This window comes from Melospiza melodia, chromosome 12, assembly GCF_035770615.1.
Source record: "Melospiza melodia melodia isolate bMelMel2 chromosome 12, bMelMel2.pri, whole genome shotgun sequence".
Taxonomy (NCBI): Eukaryota; Metazoa; Chordata; class Aves; order Passeriformes; family Passerellidae; genus Melospiza; species Melospiza melodia.
This window is the reverse complement of record NC_086205.1, coordinates 21,343,805-21,361,157: the sequence shown is the minus strand read 5'-3', so window position 1 is coordinate 21,361,157 and position 17,353 is coordinate 21,343,805. Positions and strand designations below refer to the sequence as shown.

Here is a 17,353-nt window from a genome sequence, read left to right as displayed (position 1 = left end):
GAGCCTAATCATAACTTGGCAGAGAGGATTGAGGTGCCAGTACAATATTTGATTCTCCATTTAAGTAGAAAGTGATTAATCTTTTAAAACTGTATGTATATGAATTATTATGAAATTGGATATATTTATGCTTCATAATACTTTCTCAGGGTTTTAGTACTTAAACTGACTTGATTACAGACTTGTACCACCTTATTTAATGGTAATATTTGAAGTTCAGATTCTTGTGAAAAAACACACTACTAAATTGGCTTCTTAAAAGTGCTGAAGCTAAGTTACAAAGTTCAATCTGGGAATACTCAGCTGAGTTGCAAGAATGACACAAGACAGTTCTCTGTACTGCTCCCTCCTGGGTTGGGGTTTTTCTCAGGTGGTGGTTGGATGCTGGTGAGCTCCTGTATAAATCAGCAGTGCTGATAGGTCTCAGCGTCAGTCTCAAAATAGACATTTTTCCATGTTGCAGCTTTATGAGGGTGTAACAGAATCTGGTAGGTTCTGTACTGAAAACCACCTGAAGGTGTGAGGTTAATTGTGTTCCACTTGAAGTCACAAACATCTTCCCTTAGTCTGGTCTTCACAGGGAACTTTTTTCCTCTTCCCTCCTCCTTTTTACTCAAGTCTGGCAGCTCCCTGCTCTCCATGCCCAGCTTGTGGGCAGTGTGGGCATGGAGGCAGTGTTAAAGTTGGAGGTGTTGTACCTGATTGAACAGCTTGGATTATCCAGAGGAGAAGTTAAAACCCAGGCTTGAACCTGCTGTGGTTTGGGGCTTGGAGCCTGCAAATTATAAATAATGTCATTTAAATAATTCATGTGCAAACTCTCATAACTTAGACTTTCAAGGTTTTAGAACTTGACCAGAAACTCTTGTGCCATTTTACTCTTGGTTTGGTTCTATTGGAAGCCTGTGTGCAGTGGTGATCTTCATCACTGCTTGTCATTCTGCATATAGGGAGAGTTTAATTTTAAAAGTTTTCACCTGTTTTAATGACATAGCGTGGGATATTCTTTGGGGATTTTATGTATAAAATACCAATAAACATGTTGAAATACTTTGACTATGAGTGCAAAATTAACTATTCTTGCCCTCTGAAGGAAAAGTTATTGGAAAAAATGGAAAAGTGATTCAGGAGATCGTAGACAAGTCTGGAGTCGTCAGGGTGAGAATTGAAGGAGACAATGAAAATAAGCTGCCCCGTGAAGATGTAAGTGCTTCATTCTTTCCTGCTGTGACTAGGTTTATTTTCAAACCCAGTTTTATTCAAAACCTGTGGATATAGAGAGCATTAGTTCTAAACTGGCATCTTGTAGTAGATTGTATATAAAGTAATTCAAGGAAGGTTTTTGCTGCTGAAGTAAGAGGTTGTGGGTTTTTTTGCTCTCTCTCCTACATGTACTTGGGCTATATGACTAATTTGGGATTGCTAGTGTTAAAAGTGTCACATACTTTAAATAGACAAGAACAAAAGGGAAAAGGTTGTAAAGGTGCTTGGTCTTCTAAAGTCAGTTTAATGAACCATCTTCTTGGCAAACTGTGGATGTGTCTATACCCCTGTTGTGCCAAACACACCAGCATGTGTTGCATGAATATGAACATGGGATGTGAGGTTACCTCAGCTCCAGAACAGGTTCTTGGGAAAGTTTGACAGTCTGAAGCCATTGCTGTCACCCCAGCCTGAGCTATTTCTAGATGTCTTTGCAACCAAAGGCTCAGTTGTTGCCTTTGTTTAGCTCACTTTGGTAATTTAAAACAGATTTCTTTATATAATTTAAGCAGAAATTATTTCATTGATTTCATTGATAATGTTCTCCCTGATAAAAAGCTTTGATGCTTTGTTCCTGTAGGGAATGGTACCATTTGTATTTGTTGGTACTAAAGAAAGCATTGGGAATGTCCAAGTTCTGTTGGAATATCACATCGCATATCTAAAGGTGAGTGAGTGTGTTTTGGGAGAGACAATCTGTAGAGGAAACTTGGGTTTAAGTACTTATGAGCAACTTGGGTGGGATTTGCAGTTGTCAAACTGTTCCTCTGTATATCAGGATTTAAAACTTGGTGCCTTGAGCCCACCCTTGCCCATGGGTATCATGGGCCTGTTAATACCTTGTCATGGTTACTTAGTGCTGTTGGGGTTCAAAGAATCAGACTGTAAAGAGCTGGGCTTTAAGGGACATTGGGGAACACAAAAGTTTTTGTCTGTGTTCTGCTCTTCTCAGGTTAACGTTCCTTTGGGGAAGGATGGAATTTCTAATAGAACACAGTAATACAGTATGGTATTAGAACAATTACCTGTTTACATTGGGTTGCTTTGTGATGTTAACAGAGTTTGAATTTAAATTGTGTTTCCTCATCAGTTTGCTTATTTTTTTCCTAAATTTTACTGGAAAAATTTGCTGAACTGTAATTAAGAAAGGTAGTAATAGTCTTAAAGCCAAGTTTTTTGCATAGTGGTGAAAGTTTCCAAAACTCAAGAGATAACTCATCTTCAGTTTCATTATTTGTAGTCACCTCCCAGGTGGTATTGATTCTCCTGCAGGAATGATTATTTTCAGTATGACTGGCTGGGGATGATGTTTTGTGAGGGACATTTGTCAGCACTGGTTTCTGTTTTGTTGTACGTAGGAGGTAGAACAACTAAGACTGGAAAGGCTCCAGATCGATGAGCAGCTGCGGCAGATCGGGATGGGCTTCAGGCCCTCCTCTACCCGGGTTCCCGAGAAGGAGAAGGGCTACACCACTGACGAGAGCACCCTGTCCTCTGTGCAGGGCTCCAGGTCCTACAGCGGCCGGGGCCGGGGCCGCCGGGGCCCCAACTACACCTCTGGCTACGGTGAGTGCCCTTGGGCAGTGCCTCAGGATACCTCGGAACCCAGAGCTGTCTCTGGATTTCTTTGTGTTCAGTGTACTTGGGTGAAGATAGGGTTGGAAATGCAGAATTTTTTGTTCATAGCTCAAAACACATCCTTAGATTTGCAGTCTTGAAGTTAAGTTTAAAACTGAAGAAATTAACAAACTGAGCGCTGGAAACATCTTGTCCTTCTGTGCTAGTTACTTAGTAAGTGACATCACAAAAGCTGGGAAGAGAGCTAGAGATGTTTTTCAGGAGACACAAATTTTTAAAAATCTGAAATGAGCATTAATCTGTTTTGATTGAGAAGGAGAAAAATTGCATGGCCACCTTAGCAGCATATTGCATATGGTTCACTTACACAGAGCAAAGTGAACCAAAATGATGTAAAATGGAGACAGGACAAAATCCTGTAGTATGGTCAGGAACTAATTGGATTTCTTTTAAAGTGAGGTATTCTGATGCATTTCTCAATTAAAAAACACTGTTCAGTTCCTGATAGGTGTGCACATCCCCAGCTTGTCCAAGTGAGACACTGCATTTCTATATAGACATGTTTCACAAAGAACAATGTTGTTTTTTCAGTGCAATAAATTACTCTGGATATCTGCATGTAGCTCATTTCTGTTAAAAAATCAGACACCTTTTGGGTTTTACAGTCTTTCCCTGGCTATATCTTCCTGGACCATGCCAGGTATTAGTTGTGTTGATTCTGATGATGATGTTTGTAACTTCATTTTTTATTATTTCCCAGTGAGCTGACTGAACTATAAGGAAACTTGTTCACTTTGCTTATATATACACACATTGTGATTTAGAAAACTTAAAGTATTTTTTTTTTTTCTCCCGAAATGGCAAGAATCACATTTAAGCCACATGGGTCTAAAACTTTATATTCCAGACTGGGTAGTAGGGGGGGGTTTCTGGATACCTAAAATGAAGAGTAAGTGTTGGGTTTTCAGGTAGTAAAAATCTGGTTGGGTTTGGGTACTTGGAGATGGCCAGGTCTTACAGATGCTGTTTGATATAAACAGCAAAATTGTTCAAGCAGCATTACAGCATCCAGAAGGGGTTGCTTAGCAACAGCCATCGGCTATAAGGTGGTAAAGTTGTCCTTGGGAATTTCAGAGAAGTTGCCTAGAAACTGCACCAAATGCCTGCAGTGTGTAGACAAAGAGAGGAAACACTGCTAAATCCTTGGTTTATCTGTGTACAGAAATTACAGATTTGGTGATCTTTCAGCCATTATTTCACATGTTAGTACAAGCAAACTTAAATTGAGAATCTCACTTAAGTAACTTCTGATCTATATTTTATGTGTTCATATATTTTTATAAATGAGTGTATATATAAATACTAAAATATATCTATGATTGTATGCCTGTGTCTGTATTCATATTTTAATATATATATGTATTTATGCATTATATTCTTTGTTAAAATAACATACATATATAACCAGCCATGCTGGCTTGGAATAACTCTGTGAGGATATAAAACCAGAATATAATCCCCAAATTCATATTAATTTCCTGTTTTCTTTTCCTTCTCATACAAGGTACAAACTCTGAGCTCTCTAATCCCTCTGAAACAGAATCTGAGAGAAAAGATGAACTTAGTGACTGGTCCTTGGCAGGAGAGGATGACAGGGAGAGCAGGCACCAGCGTGACAACAGGCGACGTCCTGGGGGACGAGGCCGTAGCATGTCTGGAGGTCGTGGGCGTGGGGGACCTCGTGGTGGAAAGTCATCCATTAGCTCTGGTACTGTGTTCCAAATGGGTTTGGAGATTTTCTTCCTGGCAATCTTCTGTATAACCTCATACCCTTTTAAAATACTCCATTCTTACATTATGATCTTAATACCTTGGGATTTCAATGCACTTGTGTGGTAGCTGTATCATACAGAGTGTTTTAGATTTTTGTTTAGGTTCTGTTCACAGTGATCCTCATTTCCTTCCTTTACTGCTCACACATAATAATGTCATTAGCAAGCTTGGTAAATCTTTGGCATGTTGCCTATTGCTGCCTTCTGAGGTTTAGATACAGAATGAAAGAAGAAATCATTGATTGGAAGTTAGGTTTTATCAGAATCTGTGCTGATACAACACTGTAAGTGTCAGAAGTACCACACAACCACAAAGTGTAAGGTGTGTTTTATACACTTAGTAGTTTTGAGTGAAAGGTCTCTAAATGTCACCTTGGAAAACTTTGTAGTTAAATAGTGCAAGGGCAGATTGGGCTGTTGTGGTGCCCCAAACTGTTACTGCTGGGTTAGAGTCAGAGGATCCAGTTGGAGATCAAATACTTCAGCTCTGTGTGTTACACCTTGCCTTAAGATTGCTTTGCAGTTTGAAACTTTCAGCCACAGCTGTAATTCAGCCTGGAAATGGTTACAGATCTCTACAATATCTTAGGTGGACACTTTCTGTTTGTTTAGTGCTTAAGGACCCGGACAGCAACCCCTACAGCCTGCTGGATAACACGGAGTCAGACCAGACCGTGGACACGGACGCCAGCGAGTCCCACCACAGCAGCAACCGCCGCAGGAGGTCCCGCCGGCGAAGGACTGATGAAGATGCTGTTCTTATGGATGGGATGACAGAGTCTGATACAGCTTCTGTTAATGAGAATGGTTTAGGTATGTAAATGGTTGGATGGTAGTCCCAGAGCAAGCTAAGAAATAAATGTGTTGTCCCTGTAAGTGTAGTGAAGCCCTTGTTTGTTTCTGTAAGTGACAAGTCGATGTTATGTTCAAGGTTGCTGTCTGATTAAAGAAAGACTCCCTCCGTGGCAGTGCCATGGAATCTTCTGTTTACTGAACTCCTCTAGCCTTTTCATGTGCCTTTTTTTGTAAAAATTGTCTGATGGAGACGCCAAAGACTTGACTTGTTGTTTCCCATTGCACTGCTGCTTTGATAGAAACAGTACTGTCAGATCAACGTTCTGTTTTGTCCTTGGTAACCTCAGTCTTGGTGTGGGAAAGCTCCTTAAGTAGCTGTTAATTTGTTCCTACCCAGCTTCTACTTAAGAACTTTCCTTCAGTAAATTCTCTCGATACTCACTGGGATGAGAATACAATTGTTGCCTAATGTAGAAAAAAAAAAAATCTGGGTTATGTTGCTAAAATTTGACGTATGGTTACTTAATAAATGAAATCTGAGGTCATTAAGCACGTGCCTAAATGTTTTAATGAACCAAGAACAAAAAGTAAAATCTAGCTTTTGTGTTACTGTGTATGCTTTCAGTATAAAATTTTCTTTTAGCTTTTCTGTCTTACTTAGTCTCTGTCTTTAACAGAAGCCATTTTAATTGCCCCATGCTGAAACTGCTGAAGAATTTATTTATTTGATGATCAGAAATAGTTCATTATAAACTTTGCAATTGCAGATGATAGTGACAAAAAACCCCAGCGACGCAATCGTAGCCGCAGGCGTCGCTTCAGGGGTCAGGCAGAAGATAGACAGCCAGGTAATTCGAGTGGAGCTGTGGGTAATCTCAGGTCAAAAGCATGAGAGAATGTTGTGTCTGCTGTTTTACATAGAGCTGCATAATATCAAAAGGTTACTCAATAACTAATAAGACTACTAGATAAAGATGAAAGACATTTCTTCTACTAGGAAAACTTCTAAAATCTGTCTAATGACACTAATTGATGTCTAACTTTTTGCTTGGACATACAAGTTATGCTTCTGATCCAGTTCTCACTGAAGTCAATGGCCAAAGGGCTGTTGAGTTCTGTGGTCCAGGATCATGACAAACATGAAGGTTCATGGTCTGCACTCACTGCATCTGTGCGCTTGCACTGACTGGGACACAACCTTTTCAGCACTGGCTGAGCAGCAGTGATGGAGGGGCAGGATGTGGGTCCTGGCAGAGCTCAGTGAGGGAACTCAAGTGGGCTTTGCCAGCCCCACACCTGCATCACACTGCTGCTCTCAGTCCTTGGCTGTTGGGAATAGTTTAAGTTATCTGCAAATTGAGGGTGGGAAGGAGGAGGAATTTAAGTGAAATTGCATGTTTCCAATTTTTTGTTGTTGTGGCTTGTTGCATTTCTTTTGTGTGTACTAACACTTGAAATGTTAAAGGTGAACTGGCTAATTATCAATACAATGCCCTGTTTAGAAAATGCTTGTACATACACGGCACAGGGTAGTAACAGAAGGTCTTCTAGATTGACAGGTTCAAAATTTCACCCATATTTGTCTTCCTTGTATCTGTGGTGCTCATGCAACATTTGATTAAGAAGAAAAAAGTGGTTTATTGTGCTAAAATTTGGGGGAAGGAAAAAATCAAACACCCCACCCTCCTAAAAACCTCAAACCTACACATTTCTTTTCAACATTCCAGTTTTCATAGCAGTGATTTGTAAAGGGGCAGAAAAAGTGAAAAGGATTTCAGCTTTTACTTCCAGGAAACTTAGCCAGCAATGTAAAGGAATGTTAGTCATTTCTAGAAAACCATAGGAATTCTTTTAAATCTTAAGTATTCTAAGAACATAACAAAACTTACAATTATCTTTGGTAAAATACTGTAATGATTTAAAGTTTTCATAAATACCTAGTAAGTGTGAGTGAAATTAAGACAGAAGGAACTTTTCCCTTCCCCCCCTCACAATGCCAGCTACTGTATTTCAGTCACTTAGCTGTATCATTTAATTTACATTACAGTATGTTATGGTGCCTTATTCAGAGGAATATTAAGAATGCACTTTGTGCATGAAACATGCTTCCTGTTTACTAATATTAGAGGCATTGGGTTCTAAACCTCACTTTAAAGAAAAAATACTTGTGCAGAAACTCCTTTGGCCTTCACAGTTGAGGAAGGACCCAGTTGTAAGTCCAGTTACTGTAACAGAAAATTTATATATTGTAGTTCCCAGTCTGATTTGGATTTCATGCACAGTCATTCCTAAATCCAGGAAAATAGCTCACCTAAATACCTTATACATTAAATACAAATGACTGTGCAGTTCAATAGGTAATGCTTGCCAACCCTAAAGTGCTGTAGCTGTCAGAGATAAAACTGTTAATTTAAAGTTGCAGTACTCTGCATTCTTAGGGTAGAACTGAGTCTTGATGTAGTTGCAGGAGGGATCAGACAAAGCCAGGCTACAGAACACGTATTGAGGTGGTGAGGAGAGGTCAGAGAAGCCCTGGCTGTCCCCAGTGAGTGCAGCTGTACTGGCACAGACACAGCTGTGCTGCCCCTGGGCTGGGCTGGCTCTGGCAGCACTGCCTGTGTCCACCCTGAGCCAGGGCACAGTGCTGGTGGCACTGTCAGTACCTCAAGGAGGGCAAGTTCCCTCCTCAGTCTCTTTGTGATGTACCAAAGATTTGATGCCACACCGTCCTAAGTGATTCCAGGTTCTGACCCACCCCAGTTCTGGGCACTGTTTAAGTGTCTTCATTTCATTTCATTAGTGAAGTTTTTCACTACTCAGCTAATGAAACCCCAGTGACACACACACAGTCTGTAGTTCAAAGAGCTGCAGCCAAATCTCTTCAAACTTAGTACAGAAAGCCCTTCTCCAAAAAATTCTGCAATTGGACCAAAATTGGTTTTATTAAGAGTCCACCTTCAGATCATTGTTACCACCGATTTTAGTGAAAATTGTTTTTAACAACAGAAACAAATTGATCTTTGCTGTATGGTTGATAACCTGTAAGTGTGAAGGCCTTTTGTGAGATGTCTCCCAGTTAGAGCATAACTTGTGCAGAAAAGACATGAAGGTTCATGCTGAATTGACTGCTGATGTGAGCATCACTGTGATTTTTTTCCTTGAACAGTAACAGTAGCTGATTATATATCACGAGCTGAATCTCAAAGTAGACAGAGAAACCCTCCAAAGGAGACAGTAGCCAAAACCAAGAAAGAAACGGTAAGATTTTTTTAATGTGCATTTCCTCTTTTCTCCTGCCTTTCAGCAGAACAGTAAAGGCATGAAAGCTTCAGTTAGCTCACCCTCATTTGACTACAAGTGCATTTGATTTTAAGAACAAATCATTAAAAGCAGAAAGGGCCCAGAGGAAACGGAAATGACAATGGTTTGTTGTCTGTTTTTGCAGATTTTAGGGACCAAATTAAGTCTGTACACATTTTTAAAATATTGTATTTAGTAATGTTGCATTATGTAATAAAATGTGAAAATTGCCCATGGTAAGTCTTGAGAACTATTCCTTAAAACACTTTAGGGATAGAGGACACTATGTGGCATTTTAAGTGACTTGTATAAACTATTTTAGAAGGAATTAATTTCACAAAGATTGTATGGTTTTGATCCTTTTCCCTTAAAGGATCAGAGTGGCATTACATTATCCTGAAAAGTAATCAGAACTTAATAAAACAGAATTTCTTTACTTCTGAAGTGCCAATGCATTGCCACAAGTTATGTACGAAAGATCCATTAGCAAAATGTCATCTTGCTACAGTAGACTTCAAAAGGGGTGTAAAGCTCAGCTTTTCAGTAAACTCCTTCATGGGCTTAGACAAATAGAAATAAATAAGCATTCTGGGTGTGCAGTGCTGGGGTTACATTGACATGTTTCCCTCAAAGCGGCAGATACAGAAATGCACCATAAACTACGAGGTAAGTGATCAGATGCTTTAAGTGACAGGATACAGGCACAGACAGACAAGAGATGTTCCCTCTTGCAAAGCTGCTGTGTGAGCCAGAGGGAAACTGAGCTTTCACTCTGTTATGTTTTTAATACTCCCCTCTTGTTGTTTTTGCAAGGCAAAAGATGCGATTGACGAGAACAGCCCTTCTGAAAAGGCAGTGAATGGTCCTGCCACCACCTCTGGGGATGAGCCTTCTAAACTACAGCACAGCCCTGATGAAAAGAAAGTCACTGTTCAGGAGGATGGAAATAATCAGGAAGAAGCAGTGCTGAATGGTGTTTCATAAACTGAAGTTCCTAGTTTACAGTTCTTTTACATTACATTTAAAATAGTGCTTGTATAAGCTTGCCAAAGATAGAATATGGATCGCCAGTCTTGACACCGCACTTTCAGTTCCTCCATTTTGGAATACAGAAAGGGGAGGGATCCTGGAGAAATCATATGTTAAACATACTTTGACACCTACTGTGTTATAAATATATCATCAGATGTGCCTTGAGATAGTATATGTAACATTTAAATAAACAAAATTGCTGGCTATAGGAAATGTTATTTTGTTTTCAAAATACGGCAAAGATGTGAGGGGGATCCCTAACATAATACTCTTTATGAAAGCATTAGCTGCTTTTGTTACATTTTTAATAATATGCAACCACTTCTTCACCTGAGGAATACTAGAAAGAAATGCAGTCTAAAATATTTTGCACTGAAATGTAATTTCTCCATTAGTTTAGTCTGGAAACTGGTCTGTTTTAATACATGTTTTTTAAATGCTGTATGTAGAGGAAAAATCTGCAGACCACTGGAATGCATTTGTTAAATTCTCATAATCTGCAGGGATACTGGGTGACATTGGCAGTGACTGTTCTACATTGAGGCTTTGTTTGGTTTATTTATTAAACTGTACAGTATTTAAAAATCAAACATAGCTTTAGTTAACACTAAGCTGAATTAGTCATGTCCATTAAGACATAACCTGAACTACTGAAAAGATCAATTTCCAGAAAGTTTATTCTGTATAAACTACATATGTTAGTCCTTAGTAGAGTATTTTTATTTTTGTTTTTGGTTGTTTGATGTGCAATATGTTTTTTTTGTATGCTGGTAGTAAAAGAAAATAAACTTTGATCTTCCATCTGTTGACTGTTTTTATCAGAAATTTAAATTACTATTGACTTTAAGGTTTTCAAGCTGTTAACTAACAATAGAAACCTACCTGTGAGGCAGCTTGAACCTTGAACTCTTTTTCATAAGAGTTTCTAACATGCTGATCTTCCTTTTGTTAAGGCAGTGGTGTCAAACACCAATTAACAAGCCTAAAATCAGACTCCTTACCTTGGAGAATTGCATAACCTGACTAACATATATAGCTGTTAATGCAGATGTAGTTTGATCAGTTGAAGCACGCACACCCCCACATCTTTTAGGTACATGAGCCGGAGCGAGGAAGCACAAAACAGCAACAGCTGTGGAAAAGCATCTGGGTAGCAAGGAGGAGTAAGAAGTGAGAGCAAAGGGCAGTGTTTAAGTTGTACTGACTCAATGAAAAAATTGTCATGCCTGATTTTGTCAGAAGGACAAAACTAAGAGTTGTAAACCAGCTGCTCTACCTGACAGAGCTACAGCCAAGCTGTCCCAAGCAGTGACCTGTGTGTGCACTTTGTCATAGACTCCAGGGTTGGACACTCAGCAACAGCATTCCCTCTGGGCCAACAGACCCTGTTAAAAGCTGTAACTGAAGTGTGCACAAGTATCTCACTGATGGGGCAGGCACAGGAGTGGAGAAAAAGATAAAAACAGAGTTATATAATAAATCAGTAGCGTTTGGCTGGAAAATACTTAAGTACAGGAACATTCTGCATATGGCTTGGCCTGTGCTGGCTCCAGAGATCCAGCTGTCCTTCACCCTGCTTTAAATGCTGTAGCAGAGCAAAATCACTGCCTTTCTGGGGAGGTTGTAATGTTAAGGATTACTGTGGTAATCCTTCCTGAACAGCCCAGAACTCCTCCACAGCAATGCTGTGGCACAGCAGGCAGCACTCAGGATGAGATACTTCCAGCAGCACTCCCTAGTCCAGGTTCTGGCATGGAAACTTCCAGCCCACTGTATTTATGCCCAGCTGGGCATTAACTCCCAGAGCTGCTGTGCAGAGTTTTGCTGTAGTGGCAGAAGCACTGGGAAGATTCTTGGAGTATGACAGAGCTCCCTGGCCCCAGCTGAGATCCTCACGAGCTGCTGGGTGTGAAAAGCTCCAGAGCACAAATCCAGCTCAGGTATCAGCAACTGATGTAAAGAGTTCCTGTTTCCTAATCATCATAAATTACAAACCTCCATGTGAGCTCTATTGTAGTGTACAATAATGTATAAAACTACAGGACTCCTATTACAAATATGGAATTTATTAAATGCTATTAAAACCTGTCAAAACTAAAAGCTACTAAAAAAATCTGGGGTGTTCCAGATCCATCAGTAACACTTAACCAACCTTGTTTTTCACAAGGCAAGGACAAGGGAGTACATTGTTTCCTGCACTTTATTTCTCAGGCAGAGACAACCACAGATCTCTCCCAGTTCCTCCTGTCCAATAAATGCTCTTGGTTTTTCCACCCCCTTCCCAAACAGGTTCAGTGTGCTAATTTTAGCAGATGGAAGAGCAGCAGCGTGAACTTTAAGCAGGGCCAGTTCAACAGAAATTAGCTGACAGCACATGAGTCTACCTGTGCCTGGTAACACACACTGGCCACACCAAGTTACTGCTCTCAAGCACTGACAACATTTGAGTGGCAGATTTTTGCTGTTTAATAAAGAACAGCTATGAAAAAAACCTTTAAACTTCGCTCCCCTCACATATTTCCAACAAAAAGTGACCAAGTGGGGAGTACCTCCCTGGATTTGTATTTCCAGCTTCATGTATATTAAGTCAAAGATTGACATTAGAACCTTTCTTAAGCCATTTATCAAAAATAATAATTTGCAGGGACAAACCCTCTGAATGAGTGATTTTCTTTCTCATTCATTTTTTAGCTTGGTCTTCTAGTAGATCCTTAGCTTCATTGATTTTGGCTGCTACATATGGAGATCCACCTAGAAGAAAAAGAACCTCAGATTAAAAATCTCCAACATTTGTCTCCTATGTTGATAATAATGCCATAGGATACAGGAAGAAAGAGTGTGGTCTTTCTGCCAGTTGTAGAACAAGCTGGAGATGACTGAAGGCACCTGAGTTCAGTGTCACACCACTCACTCCTGTTAGGCTGCTTTTATTTTCCTGGAGTGTTTTTCCCCTCTGGTTTTATCAGTCATAAATGAATTGGTCACCACTGACTTGGCACAGCTGTGAGTACAGAGGCACAGAACAGATCTGCAGATAACCCTGCCCAGCCAAAGTGCTGCTGTACCAAGGGACCAGTTCAGTTTTCAAACAAGGCAAAAAATTACTCAGGGAGTCTGAGACAGAACCCACAGTGAAATCCAACACTGTAAAGCCATGAGGGACAATGACTGTGTTGGTAGCATATATACCATTAATTGCACTGTAATGTTTTACTTCAAGATTAATTTGACATGTTTAGGTACAATACAAAATGCTGTTGTTAGCTCCTGCATATGTTCAGTAAGGTTAATTTCTGAGGTAACTTTCACTTGATAATACCTATGAAAGGCATATCCCCATGGATTATTTTGGTCCACAGAAATAAGGAATTCATCAGTTACTTTAAAGGAAGCCATTTTACATTTTAAGCAATGATTAAGAAGTTAAATGTCAAACACCAACACATGATTCTGACTCACTGAACAGAATTTAGAATAGGTATAGATGCCCTGAGTTACTAACTTTAAGCATAGCTAGATTCTGAGCCTTCAGAGTACTAAGAGGAATATTTCATAATTTAATGTCTCTAGCAGCTGTGGAAGGCTCAGTATTTGCCATTTATGGAGAACTCCTGAGGCATTCCCATGAACTCAAACTTTCAAGTGGCATATAAAACACACAAGGGTACTCTTGAGTTTCATCTAAATTAAGGTGATTTTAAGTCACATTTTAACAAACAACATTCTACTGTGGTATTCACAGAAGATAGAGCAGCTGACAAACTGACCAGCTCAACCTGTCTGCTTGGCTTTAGAACATCCACACATATGCTCTAGACTCGTGTGGATTAATGCACCCTAAGATTTGTTTTCACTCAGTTTTCTGTGAGTTTTTTAGTAGCTGAGGTGGTTATGTATCACTGACTTCCTCCCTACACAGTTCTATTCATCTGTGTTAAAAACATGTATTAACTCAAAGTGGCTTAATTTCCTTACCTTTATCTGGATGATTCAGAAGCATGATCCGTCTATGAGCCTCTCTAATTTTATTTCTGTTAGCTGTAGGGCTTTGAAAGAGAGAGAAAAACTGACTTAAGGGATCCTCATGAAATTCCCCAGATCATCAAAAGGTGTCTGAGAACAAGTGAGCACTCTGTCTTACCCACAAATTCTCTAGCTAACATGTATGTTTATCTTTTCCTACTACTGATCTGTAGTGTCTAAATCCTGGAGAGGCTTTCTAGGGCTTCTCCAAAACACTGTTTGCTGACAAAGACATGCTACAGCAATCTAATGGGTGGGGGTCATCCACACAGATAAAAAGAAACAGAATTATGCTGTAACTTTTTTTTTTTTTTTGAAAACTTCTTAAAGGCTGTAAGACAAAAAAAAAGTTGCTAGATTTATTAAGGTAAAAAAAACCTTCAGAATCCCCCAAAAAATTACAGTTGTAAGTTCTTATTTGATTAATTTGTGTATTTGGCCTTAAGTGCTTTGGCAGGGATTGCCACCATGGTCAGATCTACAATGTTCCAGAAGTGATGAATTTATTCCAGACCCAAGAATTTGGGTTTGCAGCACCTTCACACTGCATTCACCTGGAACTCCTCAGCGCTGACAGGAACCACAAGGCAACATCAGAATTATGATCCTCACACCAAGTGAACCCCAAGGCTCCCTGAAATGGCTTATTTGGACCATGTGTGGCTTTGGAATGCTGTTCACCTTTCACTTCTCATCAATTTCCTTTACCTCACTCCTAGTATTAAAGCTGCTTCTCGTTTAGTCATTTTGGGTTCAAATCCACCTCTGTAATAACCACCACTGAAGGCCTGAAAGAGAAAACTTATTAGTTTAAAACACGCTAATTTCTAAGTATCAGTTAAAACAACTCATTATTGCTTTAGTAGCTGCTGAGCTTCTAGTCTGTAAAAATGGCAAAACTTCACTTGTCATAGGAAATTCAGTTGAAGTAGAGCATCACTATTTAAATTACTTAACCTTGCCCAAACAAGTTCTCTATTAGCCAGTCACCACATTAACTGCTGCACTTAATTGTTGTTACTGACAAAACACAGGAGAAAATACAGCAATGCTATCCAGAGACAACAGTCTAGTTATTTCATCAAGTAAAGTTTTAAACAAAAGAACTTACACCCTTGGGTAGGTTGTGAAGGGCTTGTTTTACTTGTGGCTCCATGTGCTTCAAAGCTTTTACTGCGTAGCGACCTTAAAGACACCAGCATTGACTGAGGTTAAATACAGCTCCTTGAACAAACATTCACCAATTCAGTGCAACTGGTAATTAGTGGAGTGGAGGGTGGAATAAACATTTTTGGGACATGCAATACGAAGAACTTTGATCTTTTGTTTCATTACAGCCACTAACACAGGCTCTCCCAAAGGAACAGCTATTAAACCACCTCGATAGCAGCCCTGGGGCCCGGCTGGGTACCCCGCGCTGGGTGCTCGGTGCCCGCCCGCGCCCCACACACCTGCGAATCCGGCTGCCGCTATGGCCAGGCCGACCGCCACCATCGTGCTGGCCTGCATGGGAACGAACACAAACACACACACACACACACAGAGCGTCTGTTTACCGGAGGGCAGGGCAGCAGCCCCGGCACAGCGGGGCGGACACGCCGCCGCCAGCCCGGCACGGCCCGGCGGGCGGGACACGCCCAGCTGCGGGCACGGCGCCCTCAGGGACACGGCGAGGGCAGCGGGGCGAGACCCCCGAGCTGTGCGGGATGAGGGGATCCCGGCCCGGCGGCGCCGCGGTCACCGCGGGGCCGACAGCGGAGCCAGCGGGCTCTGCGGGGCCCTCGCTCCGCGGCCGACCGAGCCGAGCCCGCGGGATCCCCGGGAGCCGCCGGGCCGGGCACGGACAGCCCTCACTCACCATGTCCACCCCGAGCGCGGCCCGGCCCGGCCCGCACCGACCGCCCGCCGCAAACCGCGGCCGCTGCCGTAAAGCGCGGGGCGGGAACGGCGCCGGGAACCGCCCCGGTAAGGGGAGGGGCCTGAGGGAACGGGGCGGGGACACGGGCTGAGGGGCGGTGACACGGGCTGAGGGGCGGGGACACGGGCTGAGGGGCGGGGATACGGGCTGAGGGGCGGGGACACGGGCTGAGGGGCGGGGACACGGGCTGAGGGGCGGGGACACGGGCTGAGGGGCGGGGACAGAGCCTGAGGGGCGGGGATACGGGCTGAGGGGCGGGGACAGGGACAGAGGATGGGGACCTGGACTTGATGATGTTATAGGTCTCTTCCTGCCTTGAACTTCTGTGATTCTGTGTGTGACAAGCACGCACGGGCAGGACAGGGACAACGACAGAGGATGGGGACAGGGTGGGGACAGGTCTGCACAGAGCTCAGAGTTACAGCGTTGTAAAAGTGATAGTACAGACCTTACTGTTAATGAAATCAAGCGATTTCGACCCTAATCCAGAGACTTCTTGCATGCCAGATTCGCTTTTTTGCTTTTTCTTGAACCAAAAGTAGTTTTTCAGTCCCTCCTGAGGTGAATATTGGTGTCCAGTTCTGGGCTCCTTGGTACAAGAAAGACAAGGAGTTATTGGAGAGGGTCCAGTGGAGGCACAAAGGTGGTTTGGGGTCTGGAGCATCTCTTGTGAGGAGAGACTGCGGGAGCTGGGTGTGGTCAGTTTGGAGAAGACTGACAGGGGATCTCATAAATTCATTAAATTTTTCCAAGAGGATGGTGCCAGGCTCTTTTTGGTGTTTCCCAGCAATGGCAATAAGCTCAAACACAAGGAGTTTCACCTCAACATGAGGTAAAGCTGGCACGGGCTGCCAGCTGGCACGGGCTGGCACACTGCGGGTGGCAGAGCGCTGGCACGGGCTGCCCTGGGAGGTCATGGCACCCTCTCACCTGGACATGTTCCCGTACCACCTGCTCCAGGTGACCCTGCCTTGTTGGAGGGGTTGGACTGGATTATCTCCAGAGGCAATTCTGTGATTCTCTCATTTTTCCACGTTTTTTACACCGGGGATGACCACCCCGTGTCCCCGTTCCTCCCCGCTGCGCTGCCCGCGGTGCCCGGCCCGGCCTGCTCGGCTCCTCAAGGGCGGGCACGGGGCTGGGATTGCTGAGGATTGCTGTGGAACGATTGACAATCGCAGGCATGGCACTGGTGTTTGAATGTTATTAATAACATAGCGCCGTCTGTTAATAGCACAGTGTCACACACGGCACAGCAGTCGAGTGTCCGTGTGTCTGTCCCTGGCTCTGGTTTGAAGGTTTTGGGAACTGAGTAACTCAGCAGAGAGACCATGCCAGCCTCTGGCCCCTGACCCCTAGTGAAAGCTTTTCTGCCATCCCCTGTGTTTGTAGAACTTGTCACTGACCTCGGGGACGGCCAGAGGACCCAGTGGCCAAAGCCAGCTGCCTTTTGGCTGCTTTACGTCCAGGATTCACAAGCCCTCACATAAGCAGTTTGGTGTCACAGCTGACCATTGGCTAAGAAACTTGTAATTTTGCTGGCTCTTGAACTGGAAGGCAGAATTTTCCTTCCTTGGTGTTTATTTTTCTGTGAGTAATGAGTTCGCTTTGA

At 42.4% G+C, this 17,353-nt stretch overlaps 2 protein-coding genes across 3 annotated transcripts in view; one reads left to right on the top strand and one right to left on the bottom strand.

Annotated features, from left to right (window-relative positions):
- Positions 1–10,601, top strand: part of FXR1 (FMR1 autosomal homolog 1) — a 32,402-nt gene extending 21,801 nt beyond the window's left edge. The window contains exons 10-17 of one of the 2 annotated variants that reach the window (XM_063167238.1): positions 1,094–1,203; positions 1,844–1,930; positions 2,622–2,829; positions 4,406–4,609; positions 5,286–5,486; positions 6,236–6,316; positions 8,635–8,726; positions 9,582–10,601. In XM_063167238.1, the coding sequence (XP_063023308.1) occupies positions 1,094–1,203; positions 1,844–1,930; positions 2,622–2,829; positions 4,406–4,609; positions 5,286–5,486; positions 6,236–6,316; positions 8,635–8,726; positions 9,582–9,752 (1,154 nt within the window). In that variant the 3' untranslated portion in view covers positions 9,753–10,601. The remainder of the gene's footprint in view (positions 1–1,093; positions 1,204–1,843; positions 1,931–2,621; positions 2,830–4,405; positions 4,610–5,285; positions 5,487–6,235; positions 6,317–8,634; positions 8,727–9,581) is intronic. The other variant, XM_063167239.1, reaches the window with a different exon arrangement.
- A 1,244-nt stretch (positions 10,602–11,845) lies between these two features.
- Positions 11,846–15,743, bottom strand: DNAJC19 (DnaJ heat shock protein family (Hsp40) member C19). The gene is made up of 6 exons (XM_063167240.1): positions 15,682–15,743; positions 15,275–15,326; positions 14,935–15,008; positions 14,532–14,611; positions 13,776–13,846; positions 11,846–12,551 (listed from the first exon to the last, which is right to left on the bottom strand). The coding sequence occupies exons 1-6, from the start codon at positions 15,682–15,684 to the stop codon at positions 12,481–12,483; spliced, it is 351 nt and encodes a 116-aa protein (XP_063023310.1). The 5' UTR covers positions 15,685–15,743; the 3' UTR covers positions 11,846–12,480.
- Between the last annotated feature and the right edge of the window lie 1,610 nt (positions 15,744–17,353).